Source organism: Pieris brassicae, chromosome 2 (assembly GCF_905147105.1).
Source record: "Pieris brassicae chromosome 2, ilPieBrab1.1, whole genome shotgun sequence".
Lineage (NCBI taxonomy): Eukaryota > Metazoa > Arthropoda > Insecta > Lepidoptera > Pieridae > Pieris > Pieris brassicae.
Genome location: NC_059666.1, coordinates 20991926 through 21016602, shown reverse-complemented (window position 1 = coordinate 21016602; position 24677 = coordinate 20991926). Strand labels below are relative to the sequence as shown.

General features: G+C 32.3%; 1 protein-coding gene across 2 annotated transcripts in view; it reads left to right on the top strand.

The window, feature by feature from the left end:
* Window positions 1-20635, top strand: part of LOC123720428 (serine proteinase stubble) — a 96929-nt gene extending 76294 nt beyond the window's left edge. For both annotated transcript variants that reach the window (XM_045677027.1, XM_045677026.1), the window contains exons 4-10: window positions 9992-10156; window positions 10466-10843; window positions 11706-11957; window positions 13824-14016; window positions 14884-15181; window positions 16484-16633; window positions 17677-20635. In XM_045677027.1, the coding sequence (XP_045532983.1) occupies window positions 9992-10156; window positions 10466-10843; window positions 11706-11957; window positions 13824-14016; window positions 14884-15181; window positions 16484-16633; window positions 17677-17814 (1574 nt within the window). In that variant the 3' untranslated portion in view covers window positions 17815-20635. The remainder of the gene's footprint in view (window positions 1-9991; window positions 10157-10465; window positions 10844-11705; window positions 11958-13823; window positions 14017-14883; window positions 15182-16483; window positions 16634-17676) is intronic.
* Window positions 20636-24677: the final 4042 nt, after the last annotated feature.

Genomic DNA, 24677 nt, shown 5'->3' with positions numbered 1-24677 from the left:
ACGTTTATCAAAAGCTAAATTGTCTAGTTCAAATAAGGAGCAATGGTGCCAAGAGGCTTAATCGTACGAATCCAAAGTTCAGTCCGACAGTTAAGTTTTGTTTTTAAAATTAGGCACATAATAGCTCATTAATATATACAGAAATCTGAGTTCAAAATGTATATAGATGATGTTTTCAATGAATAATTGTCACATATATACGGATACAGTTTTTTTTTATTTTTCTTATACATATTTACGAGTATATCTAGATTTTCTTTAGTTCCTTCTAAGCCAAATTTATTTTATTAAAAAATCCGATCAAATTCTCTTTTTTTTTAATTTAACAATTTTTAATTTATCGCAGTTCAGTAAAATACTTGAACAATAGTTTTCAATAAGGTAATTAAATAATAATCTTTTATAACAAGGCGTATGTGTAATATAGCAAATTCTCGTAATATTGTCTTTTGTTAACATGGCTTTTACATATAAGAAAACACTTTTTAACCTGATTGAAGCTATGTATTATTATTATAAACTTAGAATTATTTACATAATTTTAAATTTATTTTCTTTCCGTTTCGCGTGCTTTACAGCTGTCTTACATAGGTCAAACTAAATAATACATAGCTTCAATCCGTTTAAAAAGTGTTTTCTTAAATTTTCGTAAGCTTTTGCAATCTTCAGTTTAATACAGCCATGACGAGATCAAATGTAATGAATGCCGCCCAATCAGTACACAATGCGTAACGGTACTCTGTTTGTTATCAATTATTTTAAAACCGACTTATAAATCAATTTATCTTAGCGGAAGTCTATATCGATTAGAACTTAATTATACACGTTAATGATTTAGACGAAGGTTTATTTAAGAAGAATCGCATAGTTTATATTTTAATGTCTTATTAGGTTTATACCACATTTATTAGCACTTAAAATCTGATAAGCCTTTGTCCGTAACCCAAAAAAATACGACTTCCAGAAGCTTTTCAAGCTATTAATAAACGAACATAGTTTTTCTATAGTTAAAATAGGTAAGTAGAACATTGTTCTAGTTCTAGAATTTTAAAGCATGAAGCATCTATATATTAACATAGTACATAACAGTTGGTTAAATGAGATTTAACTGTGATACACTTTACATACATAATATTCTTAACACAATTTCCTTAGACTCAGTATTTTAGCTAACATTCTGTACTGATGTGTTGTTATTTTGTTCACTTATTTCTTATTAGCTGTTCCCCTAACAGTTGTTTCTGAAAATATTTGAATTTCACTTACTCACTCACTTTCTCGCTATATAAAGTTTTCGCTTATCCATGCAAATCGTTGTTGTAATTTAGTGCCTCAGTGTGGGACTGAAATCCCTGAATGATTTTCTGTCTATTCGCGCTAATAGCACTCGCTCGTATGCCAAGGGAAATCTTTGAATATAAGAAAAAAATATATACAGAAATCAGATGCAAAAGCTTGTTGCGCCTTGTTTTTTTTTTAAATCTAATTTGTTTTGTAGTGCAACTCACGCAAGCGGCCGGCCAATATAGTACAAAATATTTGTAATTTACGTTCTACATATATATTGAGAGATATTTAAAAAAAGAATTGTTTTCTATATCGTGTTTTGTTTTATTATGTTTTGGGGTTTAAATGATTTCGAAAAAACTTACTAAAAAAAAACAAACGCATCGAATTGATAAATATTAACATTAATATAAGAGCAAAGTTTAAAATGATGGCCACAAAATAAAAAAAAATGTATGTATCGTATATAAACGTAACGTTACCTCATTTCGACATATTATTTTCGAGAACAGTGAGTTTTCGTAGTATGCTTACAGGAATTTCAAATGTTCAGAGCGTCCTTGGTATTTAACGGGATCCCAGTAGCTACTAGTTTTGAATTATTACGTGGTTTGAACTGACCTACATACTGTATAATGAATTTATTTTTCATTCTCCGAGCCGGATCTAACGGAAAACTATTAAAATTTATACGTATAATAAGAACGCAATATAAAATGTTGACTCGAAAGCAATTTTAACAAGATTTTATGAAAAATATTTATATTAAAAAGTAAATCATCTGTACTATTTTTTAGAGCCTGGAGAAATAAGTTAGTTATAAAGAAGTATTCAGTGTGTATATATAATATAACATTAACTTTATATTACCTAAAGTTTTTGCTTTTTTTTTGTTAAGAATTACATTTCTTAAGTGTTTCCTTAAATAAAATCTCTAGTTTTCTGTGGCCGTCATTAACATTTAGTTACACATGAACTTGATAAATATCTACGAAATGTAAATAAGTTAATGATTTCAGGAAGTACATGTAGACATTTCAGGAGTTACGAGTACAATGTCAACTTAAATAAACTTATAATCATAACCTCGCGGATAAATTTAATGTTACTGATAATTCTTTTACCTAGTTTATATTGTACCCTTACGTTGATCTTATGTATTTTTATTAATTACTTGCTGTCACCGCGATCTGCGTTTCATCTTACTTTTTTACTATGCCTCTTTGTAGTAGATTCATACCAACATATACCCCATAGAAACTGTTCGCTGTTCCGGAATAAAAACCTAAGTACTAAATAAAAGTAAATTTTAATTTTTTTCTCCATAAAAATCTTCCTCAGAGTTCAAGGAATAAACAAAATACTGTAATTGGTCGAGACGTCTTCGGATGTAAAAGCTCAGCAACATAGTTTGCAAAAGGATTTATATACATATACGTTTACTGGAATACTTGTAAAGATAATAAATAAACAAATGAAAACGGTTTTAGATACTTAGTTCCATATTATGAAGTTTAAAATTACATGGGAGATTACTTGAAAGTGGAAGTAGAAATTGTGATTATCTCCTACAATAGAATGACTTCCTGCAGTTCGGGAAGTGACTGTATTGTTCACATGCTTATGAGATATTATATACGTAACATAGTAATCTTGGCGAAACTAAACGGTCACATAATCTTAAACACTTGGTTCTTCCAAATATATAATTTTATTTATTTACACTTCGTTACATTTATACAAAAACAAATAATATAATACGTAAATTATATAAGGCATGCAATGGGTGGCCTTATCGCTAACTAGCGATCTCTTCCAGGCAACCCTAGTAAGGGAAAAAAACTAAAAAAAGAAACATAACATAACAATCTTATGAATTTTTTTCTTAATTAATAATCTATATGCTGATTTGCTATTTTAAGAGTACCGAGAGTTTTTTACGCCGGCCTTTCCTCTCGGCCTACATCCTCTGTCTTCTTCATCGATGAGTAGGGATGTCCTATTTAAATTTAATGACGTGGAATAAGTGATACTTGTAACTTATGTTCCATAATAAACATATTTTATTTATTATTAAAACAAACTAGAAAGCTCAAAGAAAATAGCGATACAATAAAAAAGGAAATACAAAAATTACAAAAGTCACGATTGAGCACGATAGGACATGGTTAATAAATGTTAATGTAGAAGAGTTTTCAATGATTTTAGGGAGGTAATCAATCGTATGAGCTGCCTATTTCACAGATTAATGACGATGATCCCCAACGAATTTAATTACACTTCTAGTTTTACTTAAGAATAATATTTATATCCCGGCGAAATAATTTTAGTGTTTGGCTCATAAGCAATCACATAAAAATATCAATGACACAGACTCTGGGATTTTCACTAAGGGTGTATCAGGGACTTGTATCTTATATCTTAAAATCCTACTTAAAAGTGTGATAAATTAGAGAAACTATTTTCAGTCTCAGGTCTGCCAATCCTTATCCTACCTATACTTATCATTGAATATTACAAAGGTAGCCGATTTTCGTAATAAAGCCCGTCCTTCCAAAACGTTACAAATAGTGTTCATGATTATCAATTTAGTTCAACAATTTTCAAATTACACATCCAACATTTCTGGAGCATAGCGACCTTACTTAAGTTCTATACTTTTGTCTCCATTTTGTAACACATTATTACGCGAACAATTTCGTGTTTACTTTCGTTATTTTGCAACAAAGCCTTTTTATTTTTACGTAAATAATGGAGCTATTGTTAAGAAATGCTTTTGTGAAAACAAGCTATTTGGAAACTCAAATATTAATGTCTTCATTCATATAATTGTAATTTAATTATTAAGATATTATTAAAAGTTAATGGGGTTATAGGTTGTATTAATTTGTACTGTCGTCACGTTATACTGAGCGGAAAACATCTCACAATTTCATAATAGGTGTATAACTTAATGGGGAAGTAAATAAACGAGCACTAAAAGTTAAGTATTTATGCCCATGGACACCCGCAACACCAGAGGGTTTGCAAGTGCGTTGGTGGTATGTTTAATTGCTATAATTGCACGCTTAAAGCATAATGAATCATAAATTTTTCATCGAAAACAACTTTCTTTCACCGCACTTCTACTAATACAGATAATTAAACAGAACATGAGAACTTCGTATAAGGACGTCTAGTTCAAAAAAATTGAAAGTTCCGTCCGTTATCGAACCAGTATTTAAGTGATATTTGCGAATGTGAGAATTGGGTGATTAACATAGTACTTAATGCATAGATAAACAGTTTGACATGTTAATTGACTACGCTAATTAATCTATTATATTTACGTATGTCTTTTTTTATTTTATACAGTATGTAAACTAAGTCAATCTTAACATCAAATATGTCATCTTATGTTTAATGAAGAAGAAAACAATAGAGGCGCTTTTTATAGTAATGTTTAGGTATTTTCTGTGATATTTAATTAAATGTTGTGTGTATGCTGTTAAAATGTAACCCTATATAGTAGTTGGTCTAAAACTGTTACCGAATATACTGGTCCAAACGGAAAAAGGAACAAGTACAGGCGGCTGGAAAAATTGTATTGAAAGATGTCGATGGCACAAAATAAAATAGGGTGAAAATTGTTGAGGTGGCCGGTGGCCTCACCCACACAATTTGAGAATAGTAAAATTTTATTTAAATCTATTTTTGGTAAATGTATGTCAATAAGATGAATAAAGGCTTATTACGAGTTATTATATAATAGTTGATATGTTAGTGCAGTGTTGGCCTAGTGGCTTCAGCTTGCGACTCTCATCCCTGAGGTCGTAGGTTCGATCCCCGATTGGATGGACATTAGCTCGAACGGTGAAGTAAAACATCTTGAGGAAACCGGCTTGCCTTAGACCCAAAAAGTCGACGGTGTGTGTCAGGCACAGAAGGCTGATCACCTACTTGCCTATTCAATTCACAAACGATCTTGAAACAAATATAGAAATCTGAGGCCTAGACCTGATAAGGTTGTAGCGCCATTGAATATTATTATTAATAGTTGATATAACATATATGTATCATTCCAGTAAAGGTATTTTTATTAGGTATTATGTAAGTATTTTAATGTTGATTAGTGAAAAGTTATTATTGCTCTATGTCTGGTGAATCTGACGGTGTCCAGAGTTAACGAGCCTTTCAGATTCCTTCGCTCCTCCGTTCTGTTTAGGGCATCATCATTCGTTGTGACGTGGGAATTCCAGTCGTGAGATAGTTGTTTATTCTCCTTTGAGAACGTAGAGGCGACTGGGGCATGGAGAAGCTTTATTAATAACAACGAAAGTGTTTAAAGGAAGGTAACGAAATGGACCAATCAAGAGCTGATCCTAAAAAAGAAAAAAAAACGCAGTAATAGAAAAAGGTTGACAAAGCCTGCTATTTAGTTTGAATGAACTGAGAGTAAATACTCTATGCTACTGACCGTTTCCGACCCTAGAGTGATGATTACACCAGCTACAGATAGCTTATCCAATAGCTTGTCCAATCACAATATTATATAAAATAAATAAAAAAATTGTGAGAAATTAAAAGCCGTTTTCTTTTTAATTAATATATGTTAATAGAGGGGATAAAATTTTTAATATAAAACCCTGACACATGGGTGATTATAAATAATGTAAATCAAGAATTTGAAGTTAATTTGTAACCAGTTTTCCAGATTTTCATATGTGTAATACCAATACGTCACAGTTAATATATATAAAGTTTATTTAGTAATAATCAATATCACGTATAAATATATTAGCATAAAGGCATGAGAATATCATCATACAAGCGCTTAAAAGGCTTCGTCACAGCGCCCACGCGACTCGATTGCTGATAAAATTTATGGAATCGCGCGTAAAATAATACAGGCCTGCAAATCAATATTCCATATCGTTTCAATGAGGAAGGTACAAGAAAATCCCTAATCTAAAATGTTGACGTAAGGAGAACTCATCGGAAGTTCATTTAATCGTGAATTCTCTCAAAGACGTTTAAATTTCACATCGAACTGCTATCGCGCTGGTGGATGAAGGTTTTGAGTTTTATCTTTTTTTTTATTTGGAATATCTTTACAAAATCTAAATGGACCAGTTGGCGAGTAATGAGCTTGAATCTCTCTACCCACTTTATAAGAACTAAAACAATGCATTGTTTTTTATAAGTAAGTTTTTGTCTCCTTCTGTCAAATTCTGGATACCCTATGATAAAACGAGACCGAGGAGTGTAAGTTAATTTAACATTTATTTTTTCATAATGAAAGGATTCGTCTTTAAGATGCCATTTTTATAACTATTAGTACAGATTGCTTTCAATTGACGAATAATAAGTACGACGTATGCGACATGCTAATAATATCCTATATAAAAGTCCTTCAACGCAGAAGATGTTGAAGATTGTATAACATTTAATCACGGATATATTGGTTTGCAAAGATAATTTGAATAATTTAAACTTCAGTGTCTAATATGAATATCCAGGGATAATTTTCTGAAAATTCACCCCTAATTACACGTATAGTAAATAATTGACAATTTTCCTTTTATCGATAATAACATTAATTACATATAAATGCAATTTAGATTTTATTAAGAGAGCAGTCTTGCGTGTTGATCTGATCAATTTTAATGAACAACTGGTTTCTACTTAAGTTTTAAACGAAATACTAGCACTAAGATATAAGATATATATTTTGTTCGGTCTAATACCCGCAGCTGAGTTTCATTATCGGATGTCAAGGCAAAATACAAAATACCATCCGTATCACCTCGACGTCCGTCGTTCCACAACTGAGCGTTTTTAAGGCAGTTTTTGCCGCGCACCACCACTATGTGGAGCTGCCCACTGAAGTATTTCCGAACCAATTCGACTTAGGGTCCTTCAAGAAAAGAGCGTACCAATTCTTGAAAGGCCGGCAACGCACTTGCGAGCCTTCTGGCAATGTGAGTTACCATGGGCGGCGGTATCGCTTAACTTCAGGTGAGCCTCTTGCCCGTTTGCCTGCTATTACATAAAGAAAAATAAAAAAAAATAAAAAAATATATATATATCGCTTTTTAGAATCATGTATATGTTTTTAAGGTTGTACTTACAGACTATAAATTCTTGACTAAACTTGCTCACAATACAGTGAATTCTTCCGAATCTCAATCTACGTTGTATCAGGTCAACGCCTATTTGAGTATATAATCAACAAAACATATGCAGGTTTATTAAAATCGTTTTATATAAGACAATAGGTGAATTGCAAAATGTTCATAAACTCACAACAAAGACGAACGATAACCATTAAGGCAACATATTTTCTGTACAATTTATTACTGGTGGAAATAATTTCTTACTGAAAATGGAACCTGATCCGTCCCTTCCCCTATCCCTTGATATATGAACAATAATATGCTATAAAGGACGTGTCTGGAAAGTCAGGAAGACGGTATAGGCTTAGTAAGGGAAAAATTTATGAAATATTTTTACGGTCCTTCGAACGGGATTTTAAAAATTCAGTTTTGCTACACAATCTTGTTTAACAAAACTCATGAATTGTTATTTATTTTCTGGTGAAATTTTGATCCAGAAAATTCCTGAATAATTTTATAAAAACGTTTCCCTAACGTAATTTAGGAATTATTGTGCTTTAAGTGCCCTATTGTAAGTATTCCTTATAGTGGTTGTCTGAAAGCTATCAGGCCGTCCTTCGTGGTCATTATTAAGTGTTTGCTATACATGTACAAAACTCAATTTCTATTGATTTATTATGTATAGATTTTATTATTTAAGATTTTAAGATATCGAATGAACATATACAATTCTATGCGTAACAACTAGGTTTCTAATAAATGATTTTGCAAAAACATGAATAAGTTTTACTTAGCCCAGTGAATATATTGATTGCGTGACCATCGCGATAGTATGTATTATGCGAGAAAAAGATGCTCTATGTTTCTTTCCATCTCATTTGAAATTAATAGGATTGCAATGTATATAATAATTTCTGAAAAATATTTATGTTATGTCTATCGGAGAATGGGGCAGACACATGTCTGCAACTGCCGATGATTATAAGTTACGGCGGTGGCATAGATGCTTGTCATAATGTATGTAATGAAAATTTATCTAGACAGTACGTGCCTATGGTGTCTCCTAACATCAGTTTGCTGTTATATAAAAAATGGACAATATTTCTTGAAACTAATGTTACGTTAAGCACAATTTGAAACGTGAATCACCGATTCGTTTTTACTTTGTATTTAAGCAGTCAAGTCAGTCAGTATACAAAAACGAAAATATTTATTTATGTAACTATACAAAGGTCAGGTCACAATCATAACTAAGATCCAAAAGTAAGACACAATGGACCAAATAAGCAACACATAAATGATTTGGAAGATAAAAGATCCGAATAAGAAACTTCGCCTTTCGTCGGACTCATAACTTATGATGGACTCTATGTGATGAATAGCGCAATCTTTCAGTCGTGAAACGCAACAATAGTTTGTATCCTACCAATAAGTAATAAATAGCTTTTGTAGAACTTATCCCTACATTGTTAAACAGGCCCCTAATGTTACACATAAAGCCTATAAAATATACTAAATATACAAAATAAAACACTGCGAAATATGAACGGTGCGCCGTGGTTAATACGAAATGCTGAAGTCCATAAATATTTGGGAATTGCCACTGTCGAGGAAGACATTAAAAGATCAACCGTACGATGCGAAAGGAGACTTTAGCAACACGTCAACCCCCAGAGCTTCGGGCCTCTTGGAAACGACGGACTATGTGTATCGGCTGAAAAGAGCGAAACTTTCTGCAGTCTGATAGTTTACGAATTACGGAGAAAAATTATTGGATTTGCGTTCCCTAATTGTCATAATTTCATAAAGTCTGATAAAAGCCAAGAGGCTGATTGCAGATTGTCAAACGTTATAAAAAAATATAAAGCCTATCAGTTTGATTGATCTGGAATCTTTAGATGCCTGTCGGCTTAAGACAATACAAACAGAATGGTTTCTTGAAAAGCCCACAAACACAGAATTGCCTCATTTATTGCTCATTGTTTTCTTATACTAATGAGAAAAGATCAATTAAGCTTATGCTCCCATAACACAAATCAAAATACTCTAAGGAATGTCATGAAAATACTTTCTTTAATATTCTTATAGACTGAGAATTTCAACTTCGTTTCAAATTATTAAAATTTCAAGCGATCAGCTATTGGTGGCAATGTTCCAAGGTTCTTAATAGTTACTTTAATTGTCACTTGAAAGTTAATTATGATCATTATATTTTGTATTTCTATTTAATAATAAATGAAATGAAAAAAATGTTTGTGTTTTACTGAATTATTGTTATACGAGTAAAGAGATAAATAAACGTTTTTATACTACTAACGACATCTATTATATCCCTCAAATTTCTTAGTTCCGCTACGCACCGCTAGGTGACACGATATAAAATATTTTATCCTTGGCTACTCACACATAGATGACACCTTTTCTACATCTTCAACACTATTTGCACTAATTTTATATAAAATTATATAATTAATACATATATAAAGAGCATAGACCAAAAATAATAGTTCACAGAATATTATATTATAATAGACTCTTAAATGTTAAAATTCGACAGTATCGAAAACTTTAATTTATATCTAAATTAATATTTGACAATTTTTTTTCAGGTTATCAAATGACACGCAAGTCATGCACGGCTGGCGGGGCGCGAGGTGCTTGCATGTGGGTGCAGGAGTGCAATCGAGTTGGGGGGAGACATGCAGGTGTATGTGTGGACGGATTTATGTTCGGATCCTGCTGCAGGCTACCCGACAAACCTATTATTATAGAAGGTACTGTCTCTTACAATAAGATTTACAACTAGAAGCGAATCAAGCCTTGAGACTTGGCCTAAGATGCTATTTCTCTGCAAGATGCTCTATGCACTTCACAGTGTTAATGATGCACATAGGAAGAAAAATATTTTGTCTGTGATTCGAAGGAACGAGCTCACGATTAAGACACTAGTTATTTATGGTCATATGTTTGAATATTTGGATAAAGCAATTACCGTAGTGGTTGTAAAATTAAAAAAAAAGTAGTACAATCACTATCGATTAAATTATTATTACTTTATTATATTAAAAAATATTGACTTCCAGAAACCCAAAGCCCAGTCACAATAACGGAACGGCCGTATACAGCGCCACCTACCGATACAACGCCGACGACACCAAGACCTACAACACAAACACAGCGCCCTTCATTCATGACCAAACCTATAGATGGCGCGCCACACAGCTATAGACCTCCAGAAATTAATTTGCCAGTCGGCAATCTAGAATCAATTAGCGAACAAAATAGTGATATAGTTAATAAAATAACATATAACAGTGTAAATAAGTACCAAAATGTAAATAGGCCGAACAATGATGTGGAAGCTAGTCCCCACAATAAAATATCTTCTAGTCTTAGTTTAATACCTGGAGCTCGACCGATGGCGGTATCTGATCAAAATCTAGACAACAGTATTCCTGCAGGTGAGTTACACCATTAACAGTTCATTACATTTACGGTAGATGCCAATACTACAAATATTGTATTAGAATGTTATTTACTGTTTCAGAATTCCAAAGCAATTATGATAGTAATAATAAAGTTTATTAATAAGTAATACTTAAGACTTAATACTGTAACTAAAGTAAAATAGCAAACAAAATAAAATAGATACTATGATAGATAAAAGACGCGAGAATTCCTATTTGTGATGTAGGTACTTCATAAAATTGTTACATGGCAAAGACAGTAATTCGGCAGTACTAAAGTCTACAGTGCCAAAGTGCTAAAGCTCCAATGTGCCTGATGAATAAATTCGGTGTATAAATTTAGTTATCGAATTACATTATTTAACGGACCTTTTTCATTGTCAATTGTGTGAACTGACAAAAGTTCTATTTATTTATTAGTGCCTATAGTTAGGTAATTGTTTGTATTTTTATTATGTTGTTGTTTTTCCTAATTAATTTATTATATTTGTTTTTTTTTCGTCTGTAAATTTTTATTCACTTGTGCACTCTTGTCAATTTAAGGTGTTTTAATAAATAAATAAATAAAGTGTATCGTATAAATTGTCGATACCAATAGCTTTTTTTCGAGAGCTACTCACATTATAAACTGTATCATAAAGCTAAAAGGCCTATATACTTACAATATATAATATACATTATGTGTAATGTATAAATATATGAGGTCCACCTTCTTATTTTTTTAAAAATTAAAGATCTTATTATACATTATGTAATAGTTTAAATAAGATTGCAAAGACGACTTAGCTGTGCACACATTTGCATACTTCAAACAATCATGAGTAATAAATATTAATTTCCAAATAAATATTTTCAGTCCACATGTCCAGACCGAACAACGTAAACACAATGCATTGGCAAGCGACCACTGAGTCCAGCTTCATAACGAAACCACGACCTAACTGGGAGAAACCGGGAAAACCGAAGCCGACCAAGAAATTCACAACCACAACGAGTAAACCTCAAAAGAACTACCAGAAACCGAAAGATCCAATGCTTAATATGATCAATAAAACTGAAGATTCCACAGCACCTTCTATACAGACTACTGCTGCTACGACAAGTGTTGGTTCGTATTCCTTTTTATCAATACTACAGTAGCCGTAATCTGTAATTCTCAGTAATGAAACAGCGACATCTATAATAGACAGCTACAATCACGATGACGTTATACTCAAAACTCGCTCACGAAGGTTTTCCCACTATTAAGGCTGTAAAGAATTTTTCGATTCTAACTACTTCAATCCAATCAGTCTTTAGATTGGTCGAGGATCCTATACTAAGATCGAAGGAAGGGCAACTCTTGTTTCTTCAGAAAACCAATAATGGCAAAATTACTATTAGGAGTGAATATAGATAATGACTATTAAAAGTTACTTATTTTTATTCAGTTAATTTGGTTATGCACTTCTGGTATTAATTCCCTGGTTCCCTTATTTTTTTTTACTTCGGTTGTCTGGAAGAGGTGGCATGTTAGCGATAAAGCTGCATCCCTAAAAAAATATTTTATCTATTTTTATTTTAATGTAGCGAAGTTTAATGAAATTATAACGTGCTATATAATTGATAGAACGCCATCTATAATTTGATCACATTTTTATTAGTTTCCTATTCAAATTCCATCCACTATACTTGGCGTTCGCTAATGTTCACTAACATCAGCGGCATCTGTAGTGTTATTGAATAAACAACTTACGTACTTTGTACCTTCCAATAGCGACAGCGACACAGATTCGACGTTTTTGTTTGCAAGTTCGATGTAGTTCTCTTAATATCCGTAGCGCTAATGTTGCAATCATGGACTGCACGGTGAAAATTAAACGTTGCTGTCCCAATAGTTCAACTATGCATCACACGCCTCATGTCAAAACTCATCCCAAATATTTTTAACGTTTATTATATATAAATAATAATAATATATAAATATATTTTCCATATAATTATTAGGGGTTATTTTTTTTATTATTTACATATTAATTCAAGAAAAAATGGTGTTTATATACGCATAATAGTAAATAGAGTTTCAGTTGTATATGTAGTTTTAAAATGGGACCATCAGCCTAACTAAACAGTGGGGCGTGGGACCGAATTGGTTTACGCGAATTGCACAAAAAATAGCTGCGAGTATAACATTAAAAAATAAATATTCTTGTGTCCTATAAAGACTTTAAAATATTCAGTAAACGTATGCAATACATATTAACTCATAATCAATGACGAAGTCAGAGTATTTAAGTAGCTCTGGTCATAAAAAATAAGTATTTTTAGTTCTGGGTCTCAGATTTTATGTATCTGTTTCATTATCATTTGTATAAGTATTTGATCAGCCTCGTGTGTCTGACTCATGTCGTTGACTTTTTGAGTCTAAAACAGCCGGTTTCAAGTTAAAAGTCTATTGTTGTACACCCAGGCAATATTAGGGGGATTTTAAAAACTACTGTTATAAAATTAAGTACCCAATCGCGTCTGTCTGCCTAGATCATTGTTTCCCAATGGGAGGTCACGGGGGGTCAACTCCATTTGACCACCCTCAACAACATTTGATTGTTAAGGCTATTAGAAAATTTATTAAAATTACTTGGAATTTGAATTTCAGTTTTTATTATATATTTTGAAATTTTACTTACCGTGTCTCGATGTCGACTTCCTAGTCATTTCTACCTACAACGTATCATTAAAGCATTTTAGAACAATTATTCTAAATTAATACATAATATTAAAAAATTGAATTATTAAGAATTTTAGAAAGGCTAAGAACATAAAAAGTTGGGCAGCACTGGTCTAGATGAGTTTTAGTGTTTAAAATTGTTTTTTGCTGGTAGTGTACAATTCTTTATGATTTTATGTAATTTGCCTCAAATATAATGATTATTAAATAGTTTGTGACAATACCTGACAGCACTGGTTTTTAATCATTTGTTTTAATAAATTACAGAATGTGGCGTAACATCCATGTGGCCTCGCCCAGACTCTCGTATTATGGGTGGAAAAGACTCTACCTTTGGACGCTGGCCGTGGCAAGTTTCAGTAAGACGGAACTCGTTTTTCGGCTTCTCTTCAACTCATCGATGTGGTGGTGCCATCATCAACGAAGGATGGATTGCAACAGCAGGACACTGCGTTGACGAGTGAGTTTTATGAGTCTGAATTATAGAAACTAGACTTTAAAACTGAAATCAGCAGTATTTTTATATAATATTGATGATAATAAATAATCAAACTTTGTTAAACAAATATCTGTGGACTTTCTACACCAAATGCGTTTTAAAATACCATATTTATATGTATTAAGGGTGGAAATGTATCAATCCACGTGATTATAGAGTACTTGTTTATAATGAGGATTTTTATTGGTGTACATAATTGTTAACATTTAGTACAAAATTTAATTTTTAGCTGTAAATCTTTTTAATAAATAAATATAAAATGGCTAGCTTGTTAGCAGTACATAATAAAAAATTAACAGATCAAATACCATAGACAATATGGATACAAACGTTTTCTACCAACTGTTTTCGGACATGACATTAAAGTATTTTTTATGTTTTTTTTCCCACGCGTACTATATATATATATATTATATGAAACTGTTTAGTAGTAGTACTATAAAAAAGCTGTGGCGATACAACCTAATTAGGTCTGGGCCTCAGATTTCTGTATCTGTTTCATGATCATTTGTCATCTCATAGGCAAGTAATATAAAAAAAAGTATTGCAAAGTATCACAGGAGGTTGGTGACCAGCACGCCGTCGACTTTTCGGATATAGGCGAGTCAGTTTCCTCACGATGTTTTCCTTCACAGCTCGAGCGAATGTTAAATGCCCACATAGAAAGCTCCTAGAATTCCCCGGCTGTGCTGAATTGGTAGGGATTGAACCTACGATCTCCACGATAAGAGTCGCACGCTAATGCCATTACTTTTCGACAACTACTATATCTTTTATAAACATATGGATTAACAGATGCTATTTCTATTTATAAACCTTATCTTCCAGCCTCCTTACATCAGCAATTCGAATCCGCGTGGGAGAGTTCGACTTTTCGTCCGTTTCGGAACAATATCCTTACGCAGAGAGGGGCGTGTCACGAAAAGCAGTTCATCCCAAATACAATTTCTTCACTTATGAGTACGATTTGGCTCTGGTGAAGCTGGATGCACCTGTGCAGTTTGCACCTCACATTTCGCCCATATGTTTGCCGGCGTCTGATGATTTGCTGGTGGGAGAAACTGCTACTGTCACCGGATGGGGGAGATTATCTGAAGGTGGGGTGCTACCATCTGTACTACAAGAGGTAAGTTAGAAGATAAAATTTCGAATAAATTGATAAAGTAACATTTTAAAGAAAACACTTAAACACACACGCTTAAAAGGCCGGCAACTCACTGGCGAACCCTCTGGCATTGAGTGTCCATGGGCGGTGGTATCATCAGGTGAGTCTCCTGCCCGTTTACCCCCTGTTTTATGAAAAAAGCTCTATTTTACCGGATTGAAGCTATGTATTATTATAAGTTTATATATACACATAGTTTCACTCCGATAAAAAAGTGTTTTCTTTAAATGTGTAAAAGCTATGTTAACAAAAGACAATACTAAGTAAGATTTTTTTGTTATACGAAAACAGATACATGATATAAAGAAAATAATAATAATTAAGCTTTATTTATTCCTTGAAACATTCATCCATATTTACAATAGATACACAAACTTAAAAATTTATATACAAAAAAACAAATATTTAAGGCCCTTTTATGTATAGAGTACACGTAACTGACTCCATTTCTCTCATCTTGAGCATTTTTCTCTCAATCTTCCCATTAGCTTCTTTAAGCTCGTCAGACACCTAAGAGGACACACAAAAATAATATGTTGAATGTACTTTTGTACACGCGTTAGAAGTTATGCTTCTTTGGCATAACGAGATAAAAATGTTTTCCAAAATTTTGTTCTACGTTTGTATTAAAAACGACAGTAATAATAGAAAGAAAGGTATAAGGTAAGGAAGAAAGGTAGTACATTAAAAGTTTTATTATAACGCATTATCTAGTTAAACTTCAAGGTGTCGGTTTTCATTAACTCTCACCATTTTTCATTAACGCGCCAAAAGAAGTATAACTTAAAAAATACATGATATAAGAATAAATGTTTTACAACTAAAAACTAAATGACATTTTTTGACGCAAACATAGTCAATATGCTTTCTATTAAGTTATCAACTTTGCGAAATAATTTAATGAACCACTCTGATCATAAATATACTTAATTTTAGGAATTAATTTGTATGAATATTTAAATTAGTTTTATATGAACAAAAATGTACTAAAACAGAGTTCCAGATACAATTCAATAATAATGCCGTAATATTAATCTTAATTTTAAACTATTGTTGCAAATAATATTGTACATATTGTTAGAAACAAATATTTTTATTTTATATAGCTTATTTTCAAATAATTTCATAACACCTAACCTACTCTAAATTTTCTCCCTAAGTGAATATAATTCTTTGCGAAATAAAGTATATTTAAACGGAATTATTTTGTTATCGGTTTATTTAAACAAACTCAAATTATTATATTTTTAAACATAATTACAGGTCCAAGTACCAATAGTATCGAACGAGCGTTGCAAGTCAATGTTCCTGCGCGCGGGCAGGCATGAGTTCATTCCTGATATATTCCTCTGTGCCGGCCACGAGACAGGGGGACATGATTCCTGCCAGGGAGATTCTGGAGGACCCCTCCAGGTAAACACTTGTATTATTCCTTTCACACCAGGGAAAATATTAAAAGAATTTAAAGAAAAGTTTGTATGCTGAAATTGTTAATGTGAGGATTGGTCTAAGTCGAGGGGTTTTCGAAGTGTATCATAATAAAAAGACATATATAAGGAAAATACTATTTCTTAATAGATGTAATGAGTTAGTAAGTTTTGCCTTTGAGCTGTGTTGGCCTAGTCGGTTCAGCGTGCGACTCTCACCCCTGAGGTCGTAGGTTCGATTCCCGGAAACCGGCTTGCCTTAGACCCAAAAAGTCGACGGCGTGCGTCAGGCACAGAAGGCTGATCACCTAAAAGTTTAACAAATGATTATGAAACAGATATAGAAATCTAAGGCCAAGACTTTAAAAAAAAAGTTGTAGCGCCATTGATTTATTTATTTTTATTAAGTTTTGTCTTCTGTAAAAATCTTTATAAATTGTAAATAAATAAAATTTATTATTAATATTTATTACCGATATATTATTATTTATTACTGGTAATACTCGATAGAAGCCACACTGTCTTAATCCTGTCAAAGAATAAATAAAATATTTCTTATTGGCGCCTGGTACATAGTACCGGTACATAGCTTTCCTCGCTCAATGCATAAATATCGCAATACAGAAAGTAAATGCTGCCGGCGTTAAAGGTACACTACCACAAGGACCAAATATTTTAAATTTGTTTTAATTTTATTATTATGAATTTTTAATATGTTTTATTATTACTCTGTACTTGTAAATTGTAAATACTGTTTATTTGTCATGTTTAGTTACATGAATAAAAAATGTTATTATAATCCTCGCTTATATTGAGTTGTATTAAAAAAGAAATCGTTTAATCAAAAACTCGCGGTGGTGTTTGTTTTACACCTTACATTTCCTTGAAATAAACAGCAATTATGTTTTGAATCCTAAAAAAATCATAAGAATCGGACGAGCCGTTTCGAACGAACGAACATTGTGACACAAGAATTTTTTTATTTATGGTGTAGCCGTAAGACTAATTATAAATAAATATCATTTTCAGGTGAAAGGGAAGGACCATAGATACTTCTTAGCCGGTATCATCAGTTGGGGAATTGGTTGTGGGGAAGCGAATCTTCCAGGCGTTTGCACAAGGATATCCAAGTTCGTACCGTGGATACTGCAAACGGTTAACTCGTAAGACACTATTTGGGACTTAAATATTATACATTAAGAGGAACCTATTCTTATTATTTGTGATAAATTTATTTATTCATCGTAAGCTTTTAAAGCAGAATTGAAGTATTCATATCTTGCTGACCACGACTGAAGAGTACTCGTCAAGTTAACTTCTAATTAAGAAGATATATTTAAATTATTTTTGCGTATTTTTCTTCCTTGAACACCAATGACGGCTGATTTTAGTAGTGTGTAGTCACTACTAAAAACGTAAATGTCATTACGTAATACGTTTTTATAATGCAGCGAACAGTAAAAAAAATCGTATAGGAATTTCGTTCATAAACACTCTGAGTATATAGTTTTAACTGATGTACTCATGTGTTCATGTGTAACAGAATTTGACTGAACTAGTATAGTATAACGCGTTTACGTATAACGCGATGTAAGTGCCCATATAACGCGGTATTTTTTTCTCATGTGAAATTTATGATTTTTCAAGTACATAATTAATGTTGCGTACATTTGCACCTTTGTTTCAGTTATGTTGTTATAAAATTAAACTATATATTATTAAATTCGCGTTCCTAGCTTTTTAATAGTTCAAAAAAAGGTTTTACGAAAATACTGCTGCAACGCAAATTCATATAACACGGTCCGCATTATATGGGGATTACTATATTTTAGTTAAATTATAGCATTTAGAATGCTTTATATGAAGACGTCTAAAGAGAATAACAATTATCAAACTCAAAAGATTCACAATCCGTTATAAATGTATTATACAAAATGACGTAAAACATTATTATATATTTCATGAGAAATTGAATTTTCGCTTGGGGTGTTAATCTAATTAGCGGGACTGAAAACAGAGGGCAATGATAAATCTTCAAAATGTGTACGTCGTAGAGAAAGTGCCGACTGAGCTGTTTCTACAAAACGTTCGAAATACAAAAATATATTTTTTAAATTATTTATATCCAGCCAGTTTGAACGTGAACATTTGAAAGTATGTATATGTAGATATCTCTAGAAGTTCTAGGAACTGGGACTCAAATTATTTTACCCCCTGGATAAAATTTTGGCCATTAGCGTGACCATTAGCGTGATTAAAACCAAAAATATATATTTCCTTATCTATTTGACCTATAAAAGTAACTTGTAAAGATACTTGCTTAAAGTATTTGGATAATCATGATTACGAATTCATCTTGAGATTCAGAAATAATCAAACTATATCTAGTTTTTTTTCAGATATACGTAAATAAAAAACCTTATAGATTCAAAATAGGTACACTCTAAATGAACATGGAATTAACGGAGACGAAAACACTGTACTAGTTCAAAAACTTATCGAATACTAAACGACACGCACTCTCACTTTGGCACGAACAAAACGTAACGTTGAATGGTTCACGTAAGAACCTAATCAGAAACGTTACTATTTCGAATATTATTTGTGTTTCTCAAATTGTAACGAAAATATATTCCACCTGACATTATCGTTATTATACTTGGCGTAGTCTGTTAAGTCAGATGACAGTTACCTTCAAAAATGTTGATTGAATTTAACGTTTTCTGAGGCGTTTTATTAAAAGGACAGTACACCGGAGCTATGCAGAACTCGTTACTGCGAGACACTGTATGTTCGCAAAAGCTAAGCGGTGTCGCACGCTTCTACTTAATAAACGCCTATATACTTTGATTTAAACCAAACTACAAAGGGATGTTACACGAGACCGTACGTTTCATTGTGAATGGACAATGGGATGTCATATCATGTCGTGTCACTTGTCAACGCGTGTTACACTATGCTTGGCCAATCACAATCAAACGGAACGTGACACTGTTTCATATTTAGTTAAACATTCTCAGCCCTAAGAAACTCAGTTTAAGACATCTGTATAAATTATGCTTAGACGTATTTTAATCTTCAGGGTGTGATATAAAACGAAAATCAATTAAAGCGTAATCGGATTAATCTGGTTTTAATGTATATACACAAAGTCCTAATTGACATTTATGTAACTGTCTTACATAAATGTCAATTAGGACTATTATTATTAGTATTATTTCTTGTAACAATTTATATACGTGTAGTCAAAAACAAAAATTTTGAAAATCTAAACTGATATTTATTTTACTATTTATATTATTAAAAAAATCGTATCGTTACATTTATTAAACGCTTAGAGGTTTTCCCATTTATTCACACAAACTGAATCGAATTACTTTTGACTGAAGTACGCATTTGTCTCTTTCTGTCAAATTGTGATTAATAGAGACTTTATACAATGTCAGTCAACTTTTGTATATATGTAACTTCTATGCCTAGTTATTATGAATAAATTATATAATAACTTTACATATAAGTTACAAATAGAATATTGTTGTAAACCGACACAAAAGCGACGAGGAAGCTTTTGAAGCTTAAGATTTATGATTAAGATAGTGTAAGATCTTCGATCAATTATATAGATTTTTTTTAATATTGCAATTCAGTTACGTGCTGGGGCGATCTGTGAATTTTAAGATATTTTAATATTGTAAACTAAAATTTAACCATTAGTTATCCATTTTTCGTAATTATGTAAATAAACCTTATTTAAATACATAAAATTAAGTACTCTTGCCTTCTTTGTATACAGTATTACTTATGCGCATTGTATATAATTTATTTTAATATTTAGGCTTGCTTATGTAATAAATGTGAGCATTACCAAATCACAGTGTAATAATTGCTTATGTTTAGCTTAAAGGTGATGTTTATTATAATATATATTGTTTGAATACGTACCGAAGTCTATGATGTTGATTGTTCGTTTATATTGTTAATTATTAAATATCAAGAACAATTATGTATTTTATTTTTCAACATAATGCCGAATACGAGCCCCGATGCAAAATAGTGCGTCTAGTATGGAATTAGTGCAAAGCGTAAAATATAGAAAGTAAATATTGGTAAAATAATTAAGAACGTTTAATAAAAAGTAAACAATAATTTTAGGAACATTTAAAAGTTAATTTTAACATAACTGAAATTCTTTTATGGCTTTATATAACAAAAAAATTAAAAAATATTCTTAAAACATAACGCTAAAGTATTCGTCTACCCTTGACACTCACGCAAAATAGTTCGTCTACACTTATTTGTGTCGCCTTTGTTCTCAATGACAGCTTTAATGCAAAGAGACATGGTTACAACCAACGCTGCACACTCCTCAGGCGTAATTGACTCCCAAACATGTAAGAGTGTAGCTTTTAAGTCGCTCTTCGATCTTGATGGATTTTTACGGAAAACTTTTCATTTTCCACCGGTTTCGATTGGCTACAAGTCCGGGCTGTTAGACGGCCATTCGATTGTAGGGATGCTTTTCGCCAGTAGCCAGGTCTTTGTTGTCCTTGCAGTATGGCAGGAAGCACCATCCTGTTGAAAAATAAAGGAATGCTTCTATTCCAGAGGGCAGTCAATTCTCTTCCAAAAGGTTTTGATACCTCACAGCATTAATAGAACTATCCAGAAACTGCATACCACCATCACCTTGTGCAGACACGCAGCCCCATATCAAAAGAGACCCTGAAAACTTCACTTTGCATTTGAGACAATCAGTATGAAATGCGTCATATAGGTTTCAAAAAGTGCGAATGGGAGTCAATTAGGTGTCAGGTAGTTCTGATAACTAGAAAGTTCTATTATCGGCAAGATAACTATTTTGGATTGGAACGCACATTAGGTAGACTGATCTTCTTTTTACTTAAGAAAAATAAGATCTATTTCCAACTTTGTTTTACTACTACATTATAGAAAATTAAAACATGCACGAAAGAAAAGAAAAGTTAAGAAACGAATTACAGTCCGTCAAGTAAATTAGATAAAGTTGTATATTTAAATATTCGATTCGACATTTGTTCATTATACATGTTTATAATTCGGTTCCAGAATTTTTGTCTTTGTATTCGAATATCTGGACAATTTTCTTTAATTCCTTCTGTTTGGAGCCAGTGTGCATACAATCATTGAACATCGAAATCTATGCAGCCATTCTTAAATTATTGACGGGGTAAACCGTGTTACGTTGTTTTATTTATGTAGATAAAGCTCAAATATAACCGAGTGTACACCACTCAGGATATCTGTATGGTTTGAGTTCAGGTTTAACGGGTTCTCCAACCTATGGAAGCATCCTCAATCTTCTGGCAAGTCAGGCCTGAATGGCTGAGATCGATATAGTGTTGATATTAGTATCTTCAGTGGTAGGAATAAGTTCCATAGCTGTTCGGGTTCACGTCAACGTAGATTGTAGGTCGTTAAATACCTTCTACTTAGTAATTAACAATGAAACGAAAAAGGGAAAGAGGACATTACAGACAAAACCGTAATCCAAAATGTTTAGTAGGTACCTCTTGAAAATAATATATCAGAATTGTGACATCGACTGTAGTTATTTGTGTAAGTAGTCGTTGCTAGGCAACAGACGTTTTTTGTTTTCTGTAAAATATTTTCCAATAATTAGAAATGCTACATCGCTAAAAGTGTAACCAAACACAATTTTCAAATGATATTGTATTCAAATCAAGTTGATTAATTTTAAACATTCCAATTTTAATACAATTTGAATTAAAATTCGCCGTGAAACAATTGTGGTTTCCAGTTGAAATAATCTAGTTTCGACCGCTTATAGTCATTAGAGCCGGCCAACACTAATTAGAATCTAATAATTCATAGCAATTTGGTAATTAGTTGGAGATAGCATTGATGAAATTCCCAATGGCCAACAATGACCATAACTATAATGAATATCTAATTTGAATTAGAGCATTGATATATGGTAAGTTAATTTAGCGTTTTGTCTCTTATTATGGCACGAATACATTCCAAATTTCAAAAACATGTTTCCGATTACGTACGGTTTTAATAATATAAAATTCTATTTCAAATTATCCAATACTTCAATGAGTAATACTCACTTTACACCGTCAACTAACCTACAGACTGTAGAAAATTGTCTTGGACACTTGTATCTTACCTACTTTTACATACGGCTGCCATACGTGGACATCCAACTCAAAAATTTAAAAAATACAATATAAAAAGCGATAATATATATATAATAGATTATGCCCTAAAACCCTTATGGCAATGGGTGAGGCACTAGGGAATGCAATCCCGACTCGAGATTGATTCGTGAATTCGAGATCCCGCGAGATTAGAAATATCAATCCGGCGGGATCCCGAAATTTTCGGGATCTCGTATAGTTTAAAAAAATAATTCACGTGACTGAATACGATGAAAACTGCATGTTTGTGATAGTGAGGCTAATTAAAATAAAATATTATTTGAAAGAAAACAAAAGCCTTTATCCTTTAATATTACGAACTAAACAACTAACAATTTAAATTACATGAACATAATCAAAACAAAAGTAGGTATAGCTCAAGGAGATTAAAATTGGTGATTTTGAAAGTAACTTCTAAAAAAAGAGTATCTTCTAAAGTGTCTCAAGAGTGCTATCTGCTAACCGGCATATAATGTCCATTGCAATGTACCCTATGTAATGTGCAATGTCGCGTGAAGCGTCCCGAGCGGATGTGTGTAGAATCGCTGACCATTGCAGCCCAATCCCGTCAATCTCGAACGGGATCTCGTCATATTATGCTTCGAGATTGATCCCGAAAAATTACACGGGATCTAGCGAGATCGGGATTGCATTCCCTATGGGGCACATAGCAAGATACATAGGTAAAATATGGTCTCTAAAGGCTAACTATATAGTTAGCTAACTTTCCATATGGAAAGGATCAGAGGGAAGAAAGAGATGAGGGCGCCCGCAAAAAAGCAAGATAGAGGAAATATTGCAGTTGGAAGTGAATTGAGAAAGAAGGCCATGGACTGAGTAACTTGTAAGGAGTAAGGTTTTACCCCTCAAAGGGGTTACGGTACTGATGGTAGCTAGGAAATAGGATATATAGGATAACAAATAGAATTATAAAATGTAAAAAATCTATGCAGTATTTATTTAATGATTGGAAACTAAATTGGCTTTTCTTATTATTATGTGGTGCCTACATATTCTATAATAAAATTACAAATACAAACAACAATTTGTATAGAGGCTTTCAATATTATAAATACGCTATAGTAACACATACTATACACTATGCAACTTTATATTCTATGTAGGTGGTGTAAAATGTATTACTTCATATGTGACGATTTCTTGTAGGACTCCAAGCAGAAAATTGTTTCCTTTGCTCGTGCACTTCGTAACGATGCAATTCTATCACTTCATTTATTCTTTAGAACTTTTATTTTCTTAGCTCAAGTTATGTAACCTAACATTAGTTAAGATATATATTTGAGCAAATAATTGAAAGCGCAAACCAAATGTTAGCAATCTCAGAATTAAATTCAAAATGAGCCCTTTAGGTTTTCCCACACGCATAAATTGTAATATAACATTCTTTTTTCCGGTAATGTCCAAGTGTTAACTTAATATTAAGCGTCACTTAAATAAGCCAAGTTAGTTTTTTGTTAGCGTTGCAACCCCCCTTAATTTAATGTAAGTTATAAGCTCATGTTTTAAACAATTGAAGTCACTTGACACCGAGTGACTTCAAAAGTTAGTGACTAAGACAAAGAGTTTCATTTAACATTTATTAGAACATCCTCAAACAGCGCCACCGAACTTAACTCAAGTCATGCAATATGTATTATTACTGTAAACAATAAAAAAATTTACAATTATTACGCACAATTACGGATAAGGTGTTGTTGTGTTGCGTTGTTGAACATATTAAGTTCTTGAATTTATATGAACATTGATTTATTTTGTTTTCATTAAAAGTCTCGTTAACATTAATTTGAAAAATGCAATAACAAATCA